Source organism: Petromyzon marinus, unplaced genomic scaffold (genome assembly GCF_048934315.1).
Source record: "Petromyzon marinus isolate PM22_M1 ecotype Great Lakes invasive population unplaced genomic scaffold, UKy_Petmar_22M1.pri1.0 PM_G_Scaffold_42, whole genome shotgun sequence".
Taxonomy (NCBI): Eukaryota; Metazoa; Chordata; class Hyperoartia; order Petromyzontiformes; family Petromyzontidae; genus Petromyzon; species Petromyzon marinus.
In genome coordinates this window covers 1,728,891-1,740,844 of record NW_027422994.1, presented here as the reverse complement: position 1 = coordinate 1,740,844, position 11,954 = coordinate 1,728,891, and the positions used below count along the sequence as shown (strand labels likewise).

At 47.1% G+C, this 11,954-nt stretch overlaps 1 protein-coding gene across 3 annotated transcripts in view; it reads right to left on the bottom strand.

Annotated features, from left to right (window-relative positions):
* Positions 1–8,341: 8,341 nt before the first annotated feature.
* LOC142917137 (uncharacterized) overlaps positions 8,342–11,954 on the bottom strand; it is a 31,113-nt gene continuing 27,500 nt past the window's right edge. For all 3 annotated transcript variants that reach the window (XM_076061841.1, XM_076061842.1, XM_076061843.1), the window contains one exon: positions 8,342–9,125. In XM_076061841.1, coding sequence (XP_075917956.1) covers positions 8,938–9,125 — 188 coding nt within the window. In that variant the 3' untranslated portion in view covers positions 8,342–8,937. The remainder of the gene's footprint in view (positions 9,126–11,954) is intronic.

The window sequence follows — 11,954 nt, the reverse complement described above, 5'->3', positions numbered from 1 at the left end:
TTCATGTAACAATGCGTAGATTTGTGTTTGTATGATTGCGTTGTACTTTATGAATCCCTAATCTCTGCCATTACATACTATGAAACAAGAAAAGTTAAAAAATAAACAACAGAGCAATGTAATACAATACAATATTATACAATATTGTTAGTGAAATTTTTCAATATTTTAGAAATTAGTTTTCAAATTTAGATTTTCTTTCTGGGGGGGGGAGACCCCAGAGCCCCTGGTAGATTTGTTCCCCCCCCAATGTTGACTCCATGGCTACGGCCTTGCATTGACTCGCGAATTTCTCTACACCCCCTCCCCTCTCTCTGCCCCCCTCTCTCTCTCTATTTAAGGCCTCGACACAGAGACGTTGTTTCTCTGTGTGCCTACAGTGAGGGAAAACAGTATTTGTTCCCCTGCTGATTTTGTACGTTTGCCCACTGACAAGGAAATGATCAGTCTATAATTTTAATGGTAGGTTTATTTAAACAGTGAGAGACAGAATAACAACAATAAAATCCAGATAAACGCATGTCAAAAATGTTATAAATTGATTCGCATTTTAATGAGGGAAAGTATTTGACCCCCTCTCAATCGGAAAGATTTCTGGCTCCCAGGTGTCTTTTATACAGGTAACGAGCTGAGATTAGGAGCACACTCTTAAAGGGAGTGCCCCTTATCTCAGCTCGTTACCTGTATAAAAGACACCTGTCCATAGAAGCAATCAATCAATCAAATCCCAAACTCTCCACCATGGCCAAGACCAAAGAGCTCTCCAAGGATGTCAGGGACAAGATTGGAATGGGCTACAAGATCATTGCCAAGCAGCTTGGTGAGAAGGTGACAACAGTTGGTGCGATTATTCGCAAATGGAAGAAACGCAAAAAAACTGTCAATCTCCTTCGGCCTGGGGCTCCATGCAAGATCTCACCTCGTGGAGTTGCAATGGTCATGAGAACGGTGAGGAATCAGCCCAGAACTACACGGGAGGATCTTGTCAATGATCTCAAGGCAGCTGGGACCATAGTCACCAAGAAAACAATTGATAACACACTTCACCGTGAAGGACTGAAATCCTGCAGCGCCTGCAAGGTTTCCTTGCTCAAGAAAGCACATATACATGCCCGTCTGAAGTTTGCCAATGAACATCTGAATGATTCAGAGGACAACTGGGTGAAAGTGTTTTGGTCGGATTAGACCAAAATGGAGCTCTTTTGCATCAACTCAACTCGCCGTGTTTGGAAGAGGAGGAATGCTGCCTATGACCCCAAGAACACCATCCCCACCGTCAAACATGGAGGTGGAAACATGCTTTGGGGTGTTTTTCTACTAAGGGGACAGGACAACTTCACCGCATCAAAGGGACGATGGACGGGGCCATGTACCGTCAAATCTTGGGTGAGAACCTCCTTCCCTCAGCCAGGGCATTGAAAATGGATGGTGGATGGGTATTCCAGCATGACAATGACCCAAAACACACGGCCAAGGAAACAAAGGAGTGGCTCAAGAAGAAGCACATTAAGGTCCTGGGGTGACCTAGCCAGTCTCCAGACCTTAATCCCATAGGAAATCTGGAGGGAGCTTAAGGTTCGAGTTGCCAAACGTCAGCCTCGAAACCTTAATGACTTGGAGAAGATCTGCAAAGAGGAGTGGGACAAAATCCCTCCTGAGATGTGTGCAAACCTGGTGGCCAACTACAAGAAACGTCTGACCTCTGTGATTGCCAACAAGGGTTTTGCCACCAAGTACTAAGTCATGTTTTGCAGAGGGGTCAAATACTTTTTTCCCACATTAAAATAAATTTATAACATTTTTGACATGCGTTTATCTGGATTTTTGTTGTTATTCTGTCTCTCACTGTTCAAATAAACCTTCCATTAAAATTATAGACTGATCATTTCTTTGTCAGTGGGCAAACGTACAAAATCAGCAGGGGATCAAATACTTTTTTCCCTCATTGTATGTGTGTATCTCTCTGTGTGTCTCTGTGTTATCTCTCTGCCTATGTGTCTCCGTGTCTGTGTTTTGTCTCTCTTTCAAATTGAGCAATCTTTGGAAGAACGTTATCAACCAGGTGGGGTGTTGCCTCTTATGTTGGCCGACTCTCTGTGTTGTATTGCATTACATTTCTATTCTAGATTTTAAAGCTTTCGTGACTGCTAGGATCCATACTCTTTGGTTCTATTGGGTAAAGTCATGTAGGTAAAAAAATTAAATAACAAAAACCACGACGTTTCGGCCACAACACAAGCGGCCTTCATCAGGTGAAGGGACGAGACTGTCTGGAGGACATCGCTGGAGTGGAAAAAGCCACGCGCAGATCACGACCTTTAAGCTGTGTGAGAAGAAACAAAGCGCCTTGACAAAGGAATTAGGATATAATTTAGCATTGAAATGGCTCATTGAAATAGCTAAGTTAAAGTATACACATCCGCAGAGGCACCCCTTGACAAAGGAATTAGCATAGAATTTAGCATTGAAATAGCTGAGTGATGTTCTGTGCATGTGGACAAGAGCCTGTCAGTAGGGGGCAATGATTGATGCGTCATCTCGGTTGTGTAGTTTGTCGGCAATCTTGATTCGAAGCTTTCGTGACTGCAGGAATCCATACTCTCTCGTTATTTCGGTAAAGTCATCACGTGGGTAGAAACATAACAGATAACGGCGTTTAGATCACAACACAAGCAATCGTCATCAGGTGGGACAACCACAGCAAGAAGAAGACGCTGAAGTAGGCGCCTACTTCAGCAGTTTTGTCTTCTTGCTGCTGTGGTTGTCTCACCTGATGACGATTGCTTGTGTTACGATCTAAACTCCGTGATCTATTATTTGTAGCTAATGTTTAGAATTTGCTACATTTTGACCCAGACGCCAGCATGCAATGGCCTACTCGTTTTGAATGACACTGCAATAGTTTGTTGTACATACACTGTTAAGCAGGAGTTGCGTATTTTTAAAATAGCTTCTTGTTAATACGATGTAACCTGATGCAGTATATTTCACTGCAGTAATTAAATTTTGTTAATATGCCTGTCAATAATTACGAATGAATACTTGTCTGTGCGTATTTTAAATGTTATTCTTTTATAAGGTGATGTTGATATCGAAAACTGACACATAGCTGGCATGCCATAAATAGGAAATTAACTCTGCTTATTCGAATCAATGTATTCATATATGTTGATAAACTGTTTCAAGCAGATTTTGTCTCTTAACGGCGACTACAGGGACCACGTGATTGTTTAAAAATGTCTTTGATTATAACTATAATTGCCTACAATTCGTCATGTGTAGCTTATTTAGACTACAATTTATTCACTACCCAAAATGTATTTACTTGAAAACATAGAGCTGATATTTGTAAGCAGTCTTTTTTATTTATACGTTTGAAAAAATATATTTGCACAAATTGAACTTGTTCAGATACAAGGTGAATTCACAAGGCTTTGTAAAAAATCCAATATTTCAGAATTTTGCCTTAACGGAGAATATTTAAAAAAATGTTGGTAACAATAAAGATTCAGAAATATATATTGTGCCGTGTCTACAATTTTATTGTAAAGTGGAATTGGTAAAAAAAAATGTATTTGTACACGTATAGGCGTTGTGGTCAATAAGTCTGGTGACACAGAGGAATTGTGGTCCATAAGTCTGGTGACACAGAGGCATTGTGGTCCATAAGTCTGGTGACACACAAGTTTCATTTATTAGGTATAGCCCTGTGAGCCATGCGGCTCATAAGTCGGGTGCAACCGCAACAAACATAAGTCTGGTGACACAGAGGCGTTGTGGTCCATAAGTCTGGTGACAGAGGCGTTGTGGTCCATAAGTCTGGTGACACAGAGACGTTGTGGTCCATAAGTCTGGTGACACAGAGGCGTTGTGGTCCATAAGTCTGGTGACACAGAGGCATTGTGGTCCATAAGTCTGGTGACACAGAGGCGTTGTGGTCCATAAGTCTGGTGACACAGAGGCGTTGTGGTCCATAAGTCTGGTGACACAGAGGCGTTGAGGTCCATAAGTCTGGTGACAAAGGCGTTGTGGTCCATAAGTCTATGGGCTGTGTTGAGTCTATGGCAGTGTTGAGTCCATGGGTAGTGCTGAATCTATGGGCAGTGTTGAGTCTATGGGCAATGTTGAGTCTATGGTAGTGTTGAGTCTATGGTAGTGTTGAGTCTGTGGGTGGTAGTGTTGAGTCTATGGGTGGTAGTGTTGAGTCTATGGTAGTGTTGTGTCTATGGTAGTGTTGAGTCTATGGGTGGTAGTGTTGTGTCTATGGTAGTGTTGAGTCTATGGGTAGTGTTGAGTCTATGGTAGTGTTGAGTCTATGGTAGTGTTGAGTCTATGGGTGGTAGTGTTGTGTCTATGGTAGTGTTGAGTCTACAGTGAGGGAAAAAAGTATTTGATCCCCTGCTGATTTTGTACGTTAGCCCCATGCCAAAGAAATGATCAGTCTATAATTTTAATGGTAGGTTTATTTGAAGAGTAAGAGACAGAATAACAACAAAATCCAGAAAAACGCTTCGCTACGTGGCCACGAGTGACGGTGAAATATGAAGAAGGGGCGACCCTGAAGCGTGAAGGTCAGGAATCTTCTCCGGGTGCTCCTCCTCCCACGTTTGCAGGCGCCTATCACCGTCATCACAGCATCCCAATGGCAGTATTCTCGACACGAATATCTCGAGACTCAAGGAGGCTATTCTGGACAAATTCATTCGCGTTATTCTTATTATTATTGTAATCCTCATGTGTGTATGTTGAACTTCTTTCGCACAGTACGTAGCAAACCTTGCTATACATCCTAAATAGAAGAGTCATCCTATGCAGAGGCCGGTGCCTGCCAATAAATGTATAATTTCCACCCTCAAGCTCAGATGAGAGCCGTCAAATGTATATTTGACAATGGTGACACTTTGATTTGTGTTTCTGGATAAGGTTAACATATAGGTTGCATTTTGCATTCAGATGATTATACAGGAATACAGCTTCTGACCTTCAAGTGTGCATAACGTTAATTTTATTTAAGCCGAGATGCCATTCATTAATGTGAATGGAAATAAGCTCAAATATATGTTTTATGAAAGTATACCACATTGATGAAATGTATGGTGTGCATTATTGAAGGTCTGTGAACTTTCTAACAGTTTTCCTAGGAAGTGAAGAAACTTGTCAAGCATTTCTAAAACACTTTATATAAACAAGGTTAATGTTTTAATGGTATCTGTGAAAGCAGAGGATGGAGCTCTTTTTTCGTCAGCGGAGTACGGTGCCCACACTCCTCTTACACAGCAACTCTTTGAGTTATGGATCACGCAGAGATCGTAAAACTCTGCACGCCCGACTTGCAGGGCAGCACTGTGGTGTCTGTAAGAGCATTCATTTTGATCTATGCACGTAGTCTTCAGTCTCGGTGGTGCTTTCCTGGGTAAATATTCTAATGAAATATGGATAATGAACGTTAGCAACTGCTCAATCTGCTGTGTGTATATTTACATTTCTGCTCTAATTTGATGCGTGAGAAGGGGAGATCCATTTTTCACTTAATGGGAACCAGTCTTCCCGAAAAAAGACTGCAGTATAGTGGTTGTACAAATATACTTACAGCTTTGTTGAACAGCACCACTCACCTTCATTACAGTGGAGATAACCCATGTATATCAGTTCACCAACATTGATCTGTTGTTCACACATTACTAAGGTTGTGGTTATGGTGGTGGAAACAGAAAAATGCATTTGTGGGGGCTACCGTCCCCCGCCATCACCGAATTGTCGGGGCCGTTGGCCCCCGACTCCCCCGTTAAATTCATACCACTACCACAACTGCAACACCCGTTGTATGATTATGCCCGTGGGTACCCGTGTACCTCACGGCGCAGCTCTACTCACGCAGTAACCACCGCCAGCAGCATCGCGTGCTTGAATTGTGTAATCTTGTTTCATTTACCTTCGCAGCTGGTCGGAAGCAACTAATTAGGCCACGCTGCGCAATTCCCGCTCACCAATTGATCTCTACACGCTACACGCGTGGCGCGTGCCGTGAGCGCCGCTGCTCCTGCACGTCCCCGTACTGGCGCGGGCGAAGTGCAACCAGTACCACACAATGCAGAGGCTCACCACACCACGCACGAGTGCATTTAATGATCGAAGGACCCGTACTTTAATTCCCAGGGCGATAGCACGTTGCTGCTGCCCCGGCATGCGCGTCAAGCCCCGAGTGGACTCACCCGTGCGAGCGTAAACACATGGGTAAAATTACTCACTCACGCGCAAACAAAAGAATCACCGCGGGCAGGCTCGCCACACCACGCACCACCCCTCCGTACTCACAGAGACAACACGATACGGTTTATACCCTACGGACGGTTTATTCCCCACGAATAAACGAACTAGACTGTGCGTGTCAGTACGGACCAGCAGGACAGGTCTAACCTATCTCGCTACTGCCTGATACTTAATCGACCTGTCTGCCCTCTATTTTCTCTCCCCGTGCTTCCCCAAAGCGTCCCTTTTTATCCTCCTTTCAAAGCCCTCGCACCGCCCATCCGCGGTGCATCACGGGTCAGGCCGTTAATCTGCGGTGCATCATGGGTAGGGCCGTTAATTCGCGGTGCATCATAGGTAGGGCCGTTAATCCACGGTGCATCATGGGTAGAGACGCTAACCTGCGGTGCACCATGGGTAGAGACGCTTAACCCGCGCTGCCCCGCTCCCCACCTGTCTGCTGGTCCGCGTGTGTCCTAGGCATCTCCTCACTGCAGTTCTCAGCGAGTTCTCCGTGGTCATTTAATTCTAAGTTAAGCCACGGCGCCGCAGTGCCATTTGGCCTGGGGGGGGGGGGGGTGCCTGCCAATTCCCTAACCCTGAGAAACCGTGGAGCACCCCCACGAGGGGGCCTCTCGGGTAACAACTCAGGGCAGGTACCCCCCCCCCTCCCCATGAGGCCCTACTTGAGTGTGTGTGTGTTTAGGTGGGGGGGGGGGCAGAGGAAGTGCTGTGATGGGAGCCGGGTGGCTTCTCGGTCGCAGCAGCACAGCGACTGCCCCGGTTTCGACGGAGCGGCTTCTCTGTTGTGGCACCACAATGGCAATTGTCATCCCGGCCGAGGGGCGCCTGACAGCGAGGGACATCCGTCGCTTCATTACTGAGAACTTCCCCTTCTATCAGAACAATGACAAGAAGCGGGGAAACTCTGTCCGTCGCTGCCTCACGTTTGAAGACTGCTTCGTTAAAGTGCCCAGAAGGCCGGGCCAGCCGGGCAGAAGCAATCACTGGGTCGTGGACCCGGCGGCTGCGAACATCTTTGATGACGGCTCGTATCAGCGCAGGAGGAAGAGGTTCAAACGGTGCGGTGTGGTGTGGGGTGAGTGGGCGAATGACTGGATGGGTAGGTGAGTGGGTGGGTAGGTGAGTGAGTGGGTAGGTGAGTGGGTGGGTGAGTGGGTGGGTAGGTGAGTGGATGGGTAGGTGTGTGGGCGAATGACAGGGTGGGTAGGTGAGTGGATGGGTAGGTGAGTGGGCGAATGACTGGGTAGGTAGGTGAGTGGATGGGTAGGTGAGTGGGTGGGTAGGTGAGTGGGTGGGTAGGTGAGTGAGTGGGTAGGTGAGTGAGTGGGCGAATGACTGGATGGGTAGATGAGTGGGTGGGTTGGTAGGTGAGTAGGTGGGTAGGTGAGTGGGTGGGTAGGTGAGTGGGTGGGTAGGTGAGTGAGTGGGCGAATGACTGGATGGGTAGATGAGTGGGTGGGTGGGTAGGTGAGTGGGCGAATGACTGAATGAGTAGATGAGTGGCTGGGTAGGTGAGTGGGTAAGTGAGTGAAAGGGTGGGTGAATCGGTTGGTGGGTGAGTGGGAGGGTGGGTGTGGATGTGTACTGTGATGCATCTGCCAATTGTCTCAAGTCAGTCAACCCATGGCATCTGGGTCTGTCCCGTGACCTGTCAGCGAACTTGGCCTAAGCTCCGTGGTGATCTCACGGGTGGTCGGGGCATTTAAACTGGAGCATGATGTGTGTGTGTCTGTGTGTGTCTGTGTGTGTGTCTGTGTGTGTGTGTGTCTGTGTGTGTCTGTGTGTGTGTCTGTGTGTGGCTGTGTGTGTGTCTGTGTGTGTCTGTGTGTGGGGGGGGGAGCGGTAGTGTAGTGGTTAGCGCTACGCTGCGCTACGAACCCGGCGACCCGAGTTCGATTCCCGCTCACGGCCACCACCGGTGACGATTATTTCAACCGGTCCTGGGCCTCCCCTAGGTCGACTCAGCCTCAAACGTGTAAATGTTGTGGTGTGAACATCGGGAGACAAAGGTGGCCGGACGTGGTGAATCCAAGTCCCGGGCGAAGCCGGGTAGTTAAAGCTCGTGCTGTTATATTCACAATCAGATGTTTTTATTTCGACTCGAGGAAAATCGGTGAAATCGGAAGCCAACGATAGGCCCCAGTTGTGGGCCCTTCTTAACCTGGTAACAAAATAATATTCTTAATCAGTGATGTCCTCACCTAAGCGTGTGAGACGAGACGGACGCACAAGACTCTAGTCTCCCGTTGCTGTACATCACTCACAGAGCACCACAGCGCCCCCCCCCCCCACCAGATCCACAACAGCGTTCGCCCCGCAAGACTAAGGCAGCTTCTCCGTGCCTCAGCTGGACCATCAACAACGGCAACATTTGTGTCAACAACAGCAGCAACAGCTAACTTGGCGCCTTTATCATTACGTCTTCAGCACGGCAGCAGCAGCAGCACGGAACAACTTCAGGGCATGACTCAGTCGCAACTCGCGTTTAAAATCGTCACGCAAGACGGCTCTCCGCGAGACGTCGCGGGCACACGGCGCGTCACTTTTCTCCCCCAATAAAACTCGGACAACGTGAATGCGTGGAAACGAGAAACGATGTCGGAACGCAACGGGGCATCGCAAATCGTAAAGATTTTTGCGAGAGCGAGAAAGAAAAGCTTCCTTCTAGACGTCGCCGCCGCGCGCCAACGACGGCACCAGCGTGAGCAGAAGCGCCGTGGCCCAAGCGGCACCGGGGCAGCAAGACGCCTTGCTGGTGGCAGTCGCCCGCCCCGCTGACGTCGTCGCCGCCGCTGACGTCGTCGCTGATGACGTCGTCGCCGCTGATGACGTCGCTGATGATGTCGTCGCCGCTGCAAAGGGGCAAGCGGAGAAACGAGACGTCAGTCGCCATCGCTATGATGAGAGCAATGTACGAGTACCGGGGGGCCTCTTACAACCCTCCGCCTCCTCCTCCATCTCCACCACCACCAACACCACCATCACCACCAACACCACCACCAACACCACCACCAACACCACCACCAACACCACCACCAACACCACCAACACCAACACCACCACCAACACCACCAACACCACCACCACCAACACCACCAACACCACTAACACCACCAACACCACTAACACCAACACCACCACCACCAACACCACCAACACCACCATCACCACCACCAACACCACTAACACCACCACCAACACCACCAACACCACCGCCACCATCTCCACCACCACCAACACCACCACCTCCTAGGGGATGGAAGATTTGTTGGAGGTTGTTGGTAGTTGAGACTGAAACCTCTTCCTCACTTGTTCACTCTGCCACTCACCCAATCATTCAGAGAGACGATCCATAACACTACGTTTAAAACTATTTGGTAAATTAAAACGCCGACTGTCACATCATCGACGTCGGGTGCCCGATTGTAACTCCTCTGCGGTGAGCGGTGGACCACCACCACCACCACCAACACCCGAGTGTCAACAACGCTCTTTGCCAAAACAGCAAACCCCTGCCCAGAGTTGCGATGCTGAGAATCTTTTTTATTTTCAAAGCGTTCTTTTATCTCCGTTTGACCGGAACTTTGTTGACTGCCCTCGATGTGTGCACCTCCGTGAGTCTATGGGAGCCTTTAACATTGAAGTCTATGGGACCCTTTAACAGTGAAGTCTATGGGAGCCTTTAACAGTGAAGTCCATGGGAGCCTTTAACAGTGAAGTCTATGGGAGCCTTTAACAGTGAAGTCTATGGGAGCCTTTAACAGTGAAGTCTATGGGAGCCTTTAACAGTGAAGTCTATGGGAGCCTTTAACAGTGAAGTCTATGGGAGCCTTTAACAGTGAAGTCTATAGGAGCCTTTAACATTGAAGTCTATGGGAGCCTTTAACATTGAAGTCTATGGGAGCCTTTAACAGTGAAGTCTATGGGAGCCTTTAACAGTGAAGTCTATGGCAGCCTTTAACAGTGAAGTCTATGGGAGCCTTTAACAGTGAAGTCTATGGGAGCCTTTAACATTGATGTCTATGGGAGCCTTTAACATTGAAGTCTATGGGAGCCTTTAACAGTGAAGTCTATGGGAGCCTTTAACAGTGAAGTCTATGGCAGCCTTTAACAGTGAAGTCTATGGGAGCCTTTAACAGTGAAGTCTATGGGAGCCTTTAACATTGAAGTCTATGGGAGCCTTTAACATTGAAGTCTATGGGAGCCTTTAACAGTGAAGTCTATGGAAGCCTTTAACAGTGAAGTCTATGGGAGCCTTTAACAGTGACGTCTATGGGAGCCTTTAACAGTGAAGTCTATGGGAGCCTTTAACAGTGAAGTCTATGGGAGCCTTTAACAGTGAAGTCTATGGGAGCCTTTAACATTGAAGTCTATGGGAGCCTTTAACATTGAAGTCTATGGGAGCCTTTAACATTGAAGTCTATGGGAGCCTTTAACATTGAAGTCTGTGGGAGCCTTTAACATTGAAGTCTGTGGGAGCCTTTAACATTGAAGTCTGTGGGAGCCTTTAACATTGAAGTCTGTGGGAGCCTTTAACAGTGAAGTCTATGGGAGCCTTTAACAGTGAAGTCTATGGGAGCCTTTAACAGTGAAGTCTATGGGAGCCTTTAACAGTGAAGTCTATGGGAGCCTTTAACATTGAAGTCTATGGGAGCCTTTAACATTGAAGTCTATGGGAGCCTTTAACAGTGAAGTCTATGGGAGCCTTTAACAGTGAAGTCTATGGCAGCCTTTAACATTGAAGTCTATGGGAGCCTTTAACATTGAAGTCTATGGGAGCCTTTAACATTGAAGTCTATGGGAGCCTTTAACATTGAAGTCTATGGGAGCCTTTAACAGTGAAGTCTATGGGAGCCTTTAACAGTGAAGTCTATGGGAGCCTTTAACAGTGAAGTCTATGGGAGCCTTTAACAGTGAAGTCTATGGGAGCCTTTAACAGTGAAGTCTATGGGAGCCTTTAACAGTGAAGTCTATGGGAGCCTTTAACATTGAAGTCTATGGGAGCCTTTAACATTGAAGTCTATGGGAGCCTTTAACATTGAAGTCTATGGGAGCCTTTAACATTGAAGTCTGTGGGAGCCTTTAACATTGAAGTCTGTGGGAGCCTTTAACATTGAAGTCTGTGGGAGCCTTTAACATTGAAGTCTGTGGGAGCCTTTAACATTGAAGTCTGTGGGAGCCTTTAACACTGAAGTCTGTGGGAGCCTTTAACATTGAAGTCTGTGGGAGCCTTTAACAGTGAAGTCTATGGGAGCCTTTAACAGTGAAGTCTATGGGAGCCTTTAACAGTGAAGTCTATGGGAGCCTTTAACAGTGAAGTCTATGGGAGCCTTTAACAGTGAAGTCTATGGGAGCCTTTAACATTGAAGTCTATGGGAGCCTTTAACATTGAAGTCTATGGGAGCCTTTAACATTGAAGTCTATGGGAGCCTTTAACATTGAAGTCTATGGGAGCCTTTAACATTGAAGTCTATGGGAGCCTTTAACATTGAAGTCTGTGGGAGCCTTTAACATTGAAGTCTGTGGGAGCCTATAACATTGAAGTCTGTGGGAGCCTTTAACATTGAAGTCTGTGGGAGCCTTTAACATTGAAGTCTGTGGGAGCCTTTAACATTGAAGTCTGTGGGAGCCTTTAACATTGAAGTCTATGGGAGCCTGTAACATTGAAGACTATGGGAGCC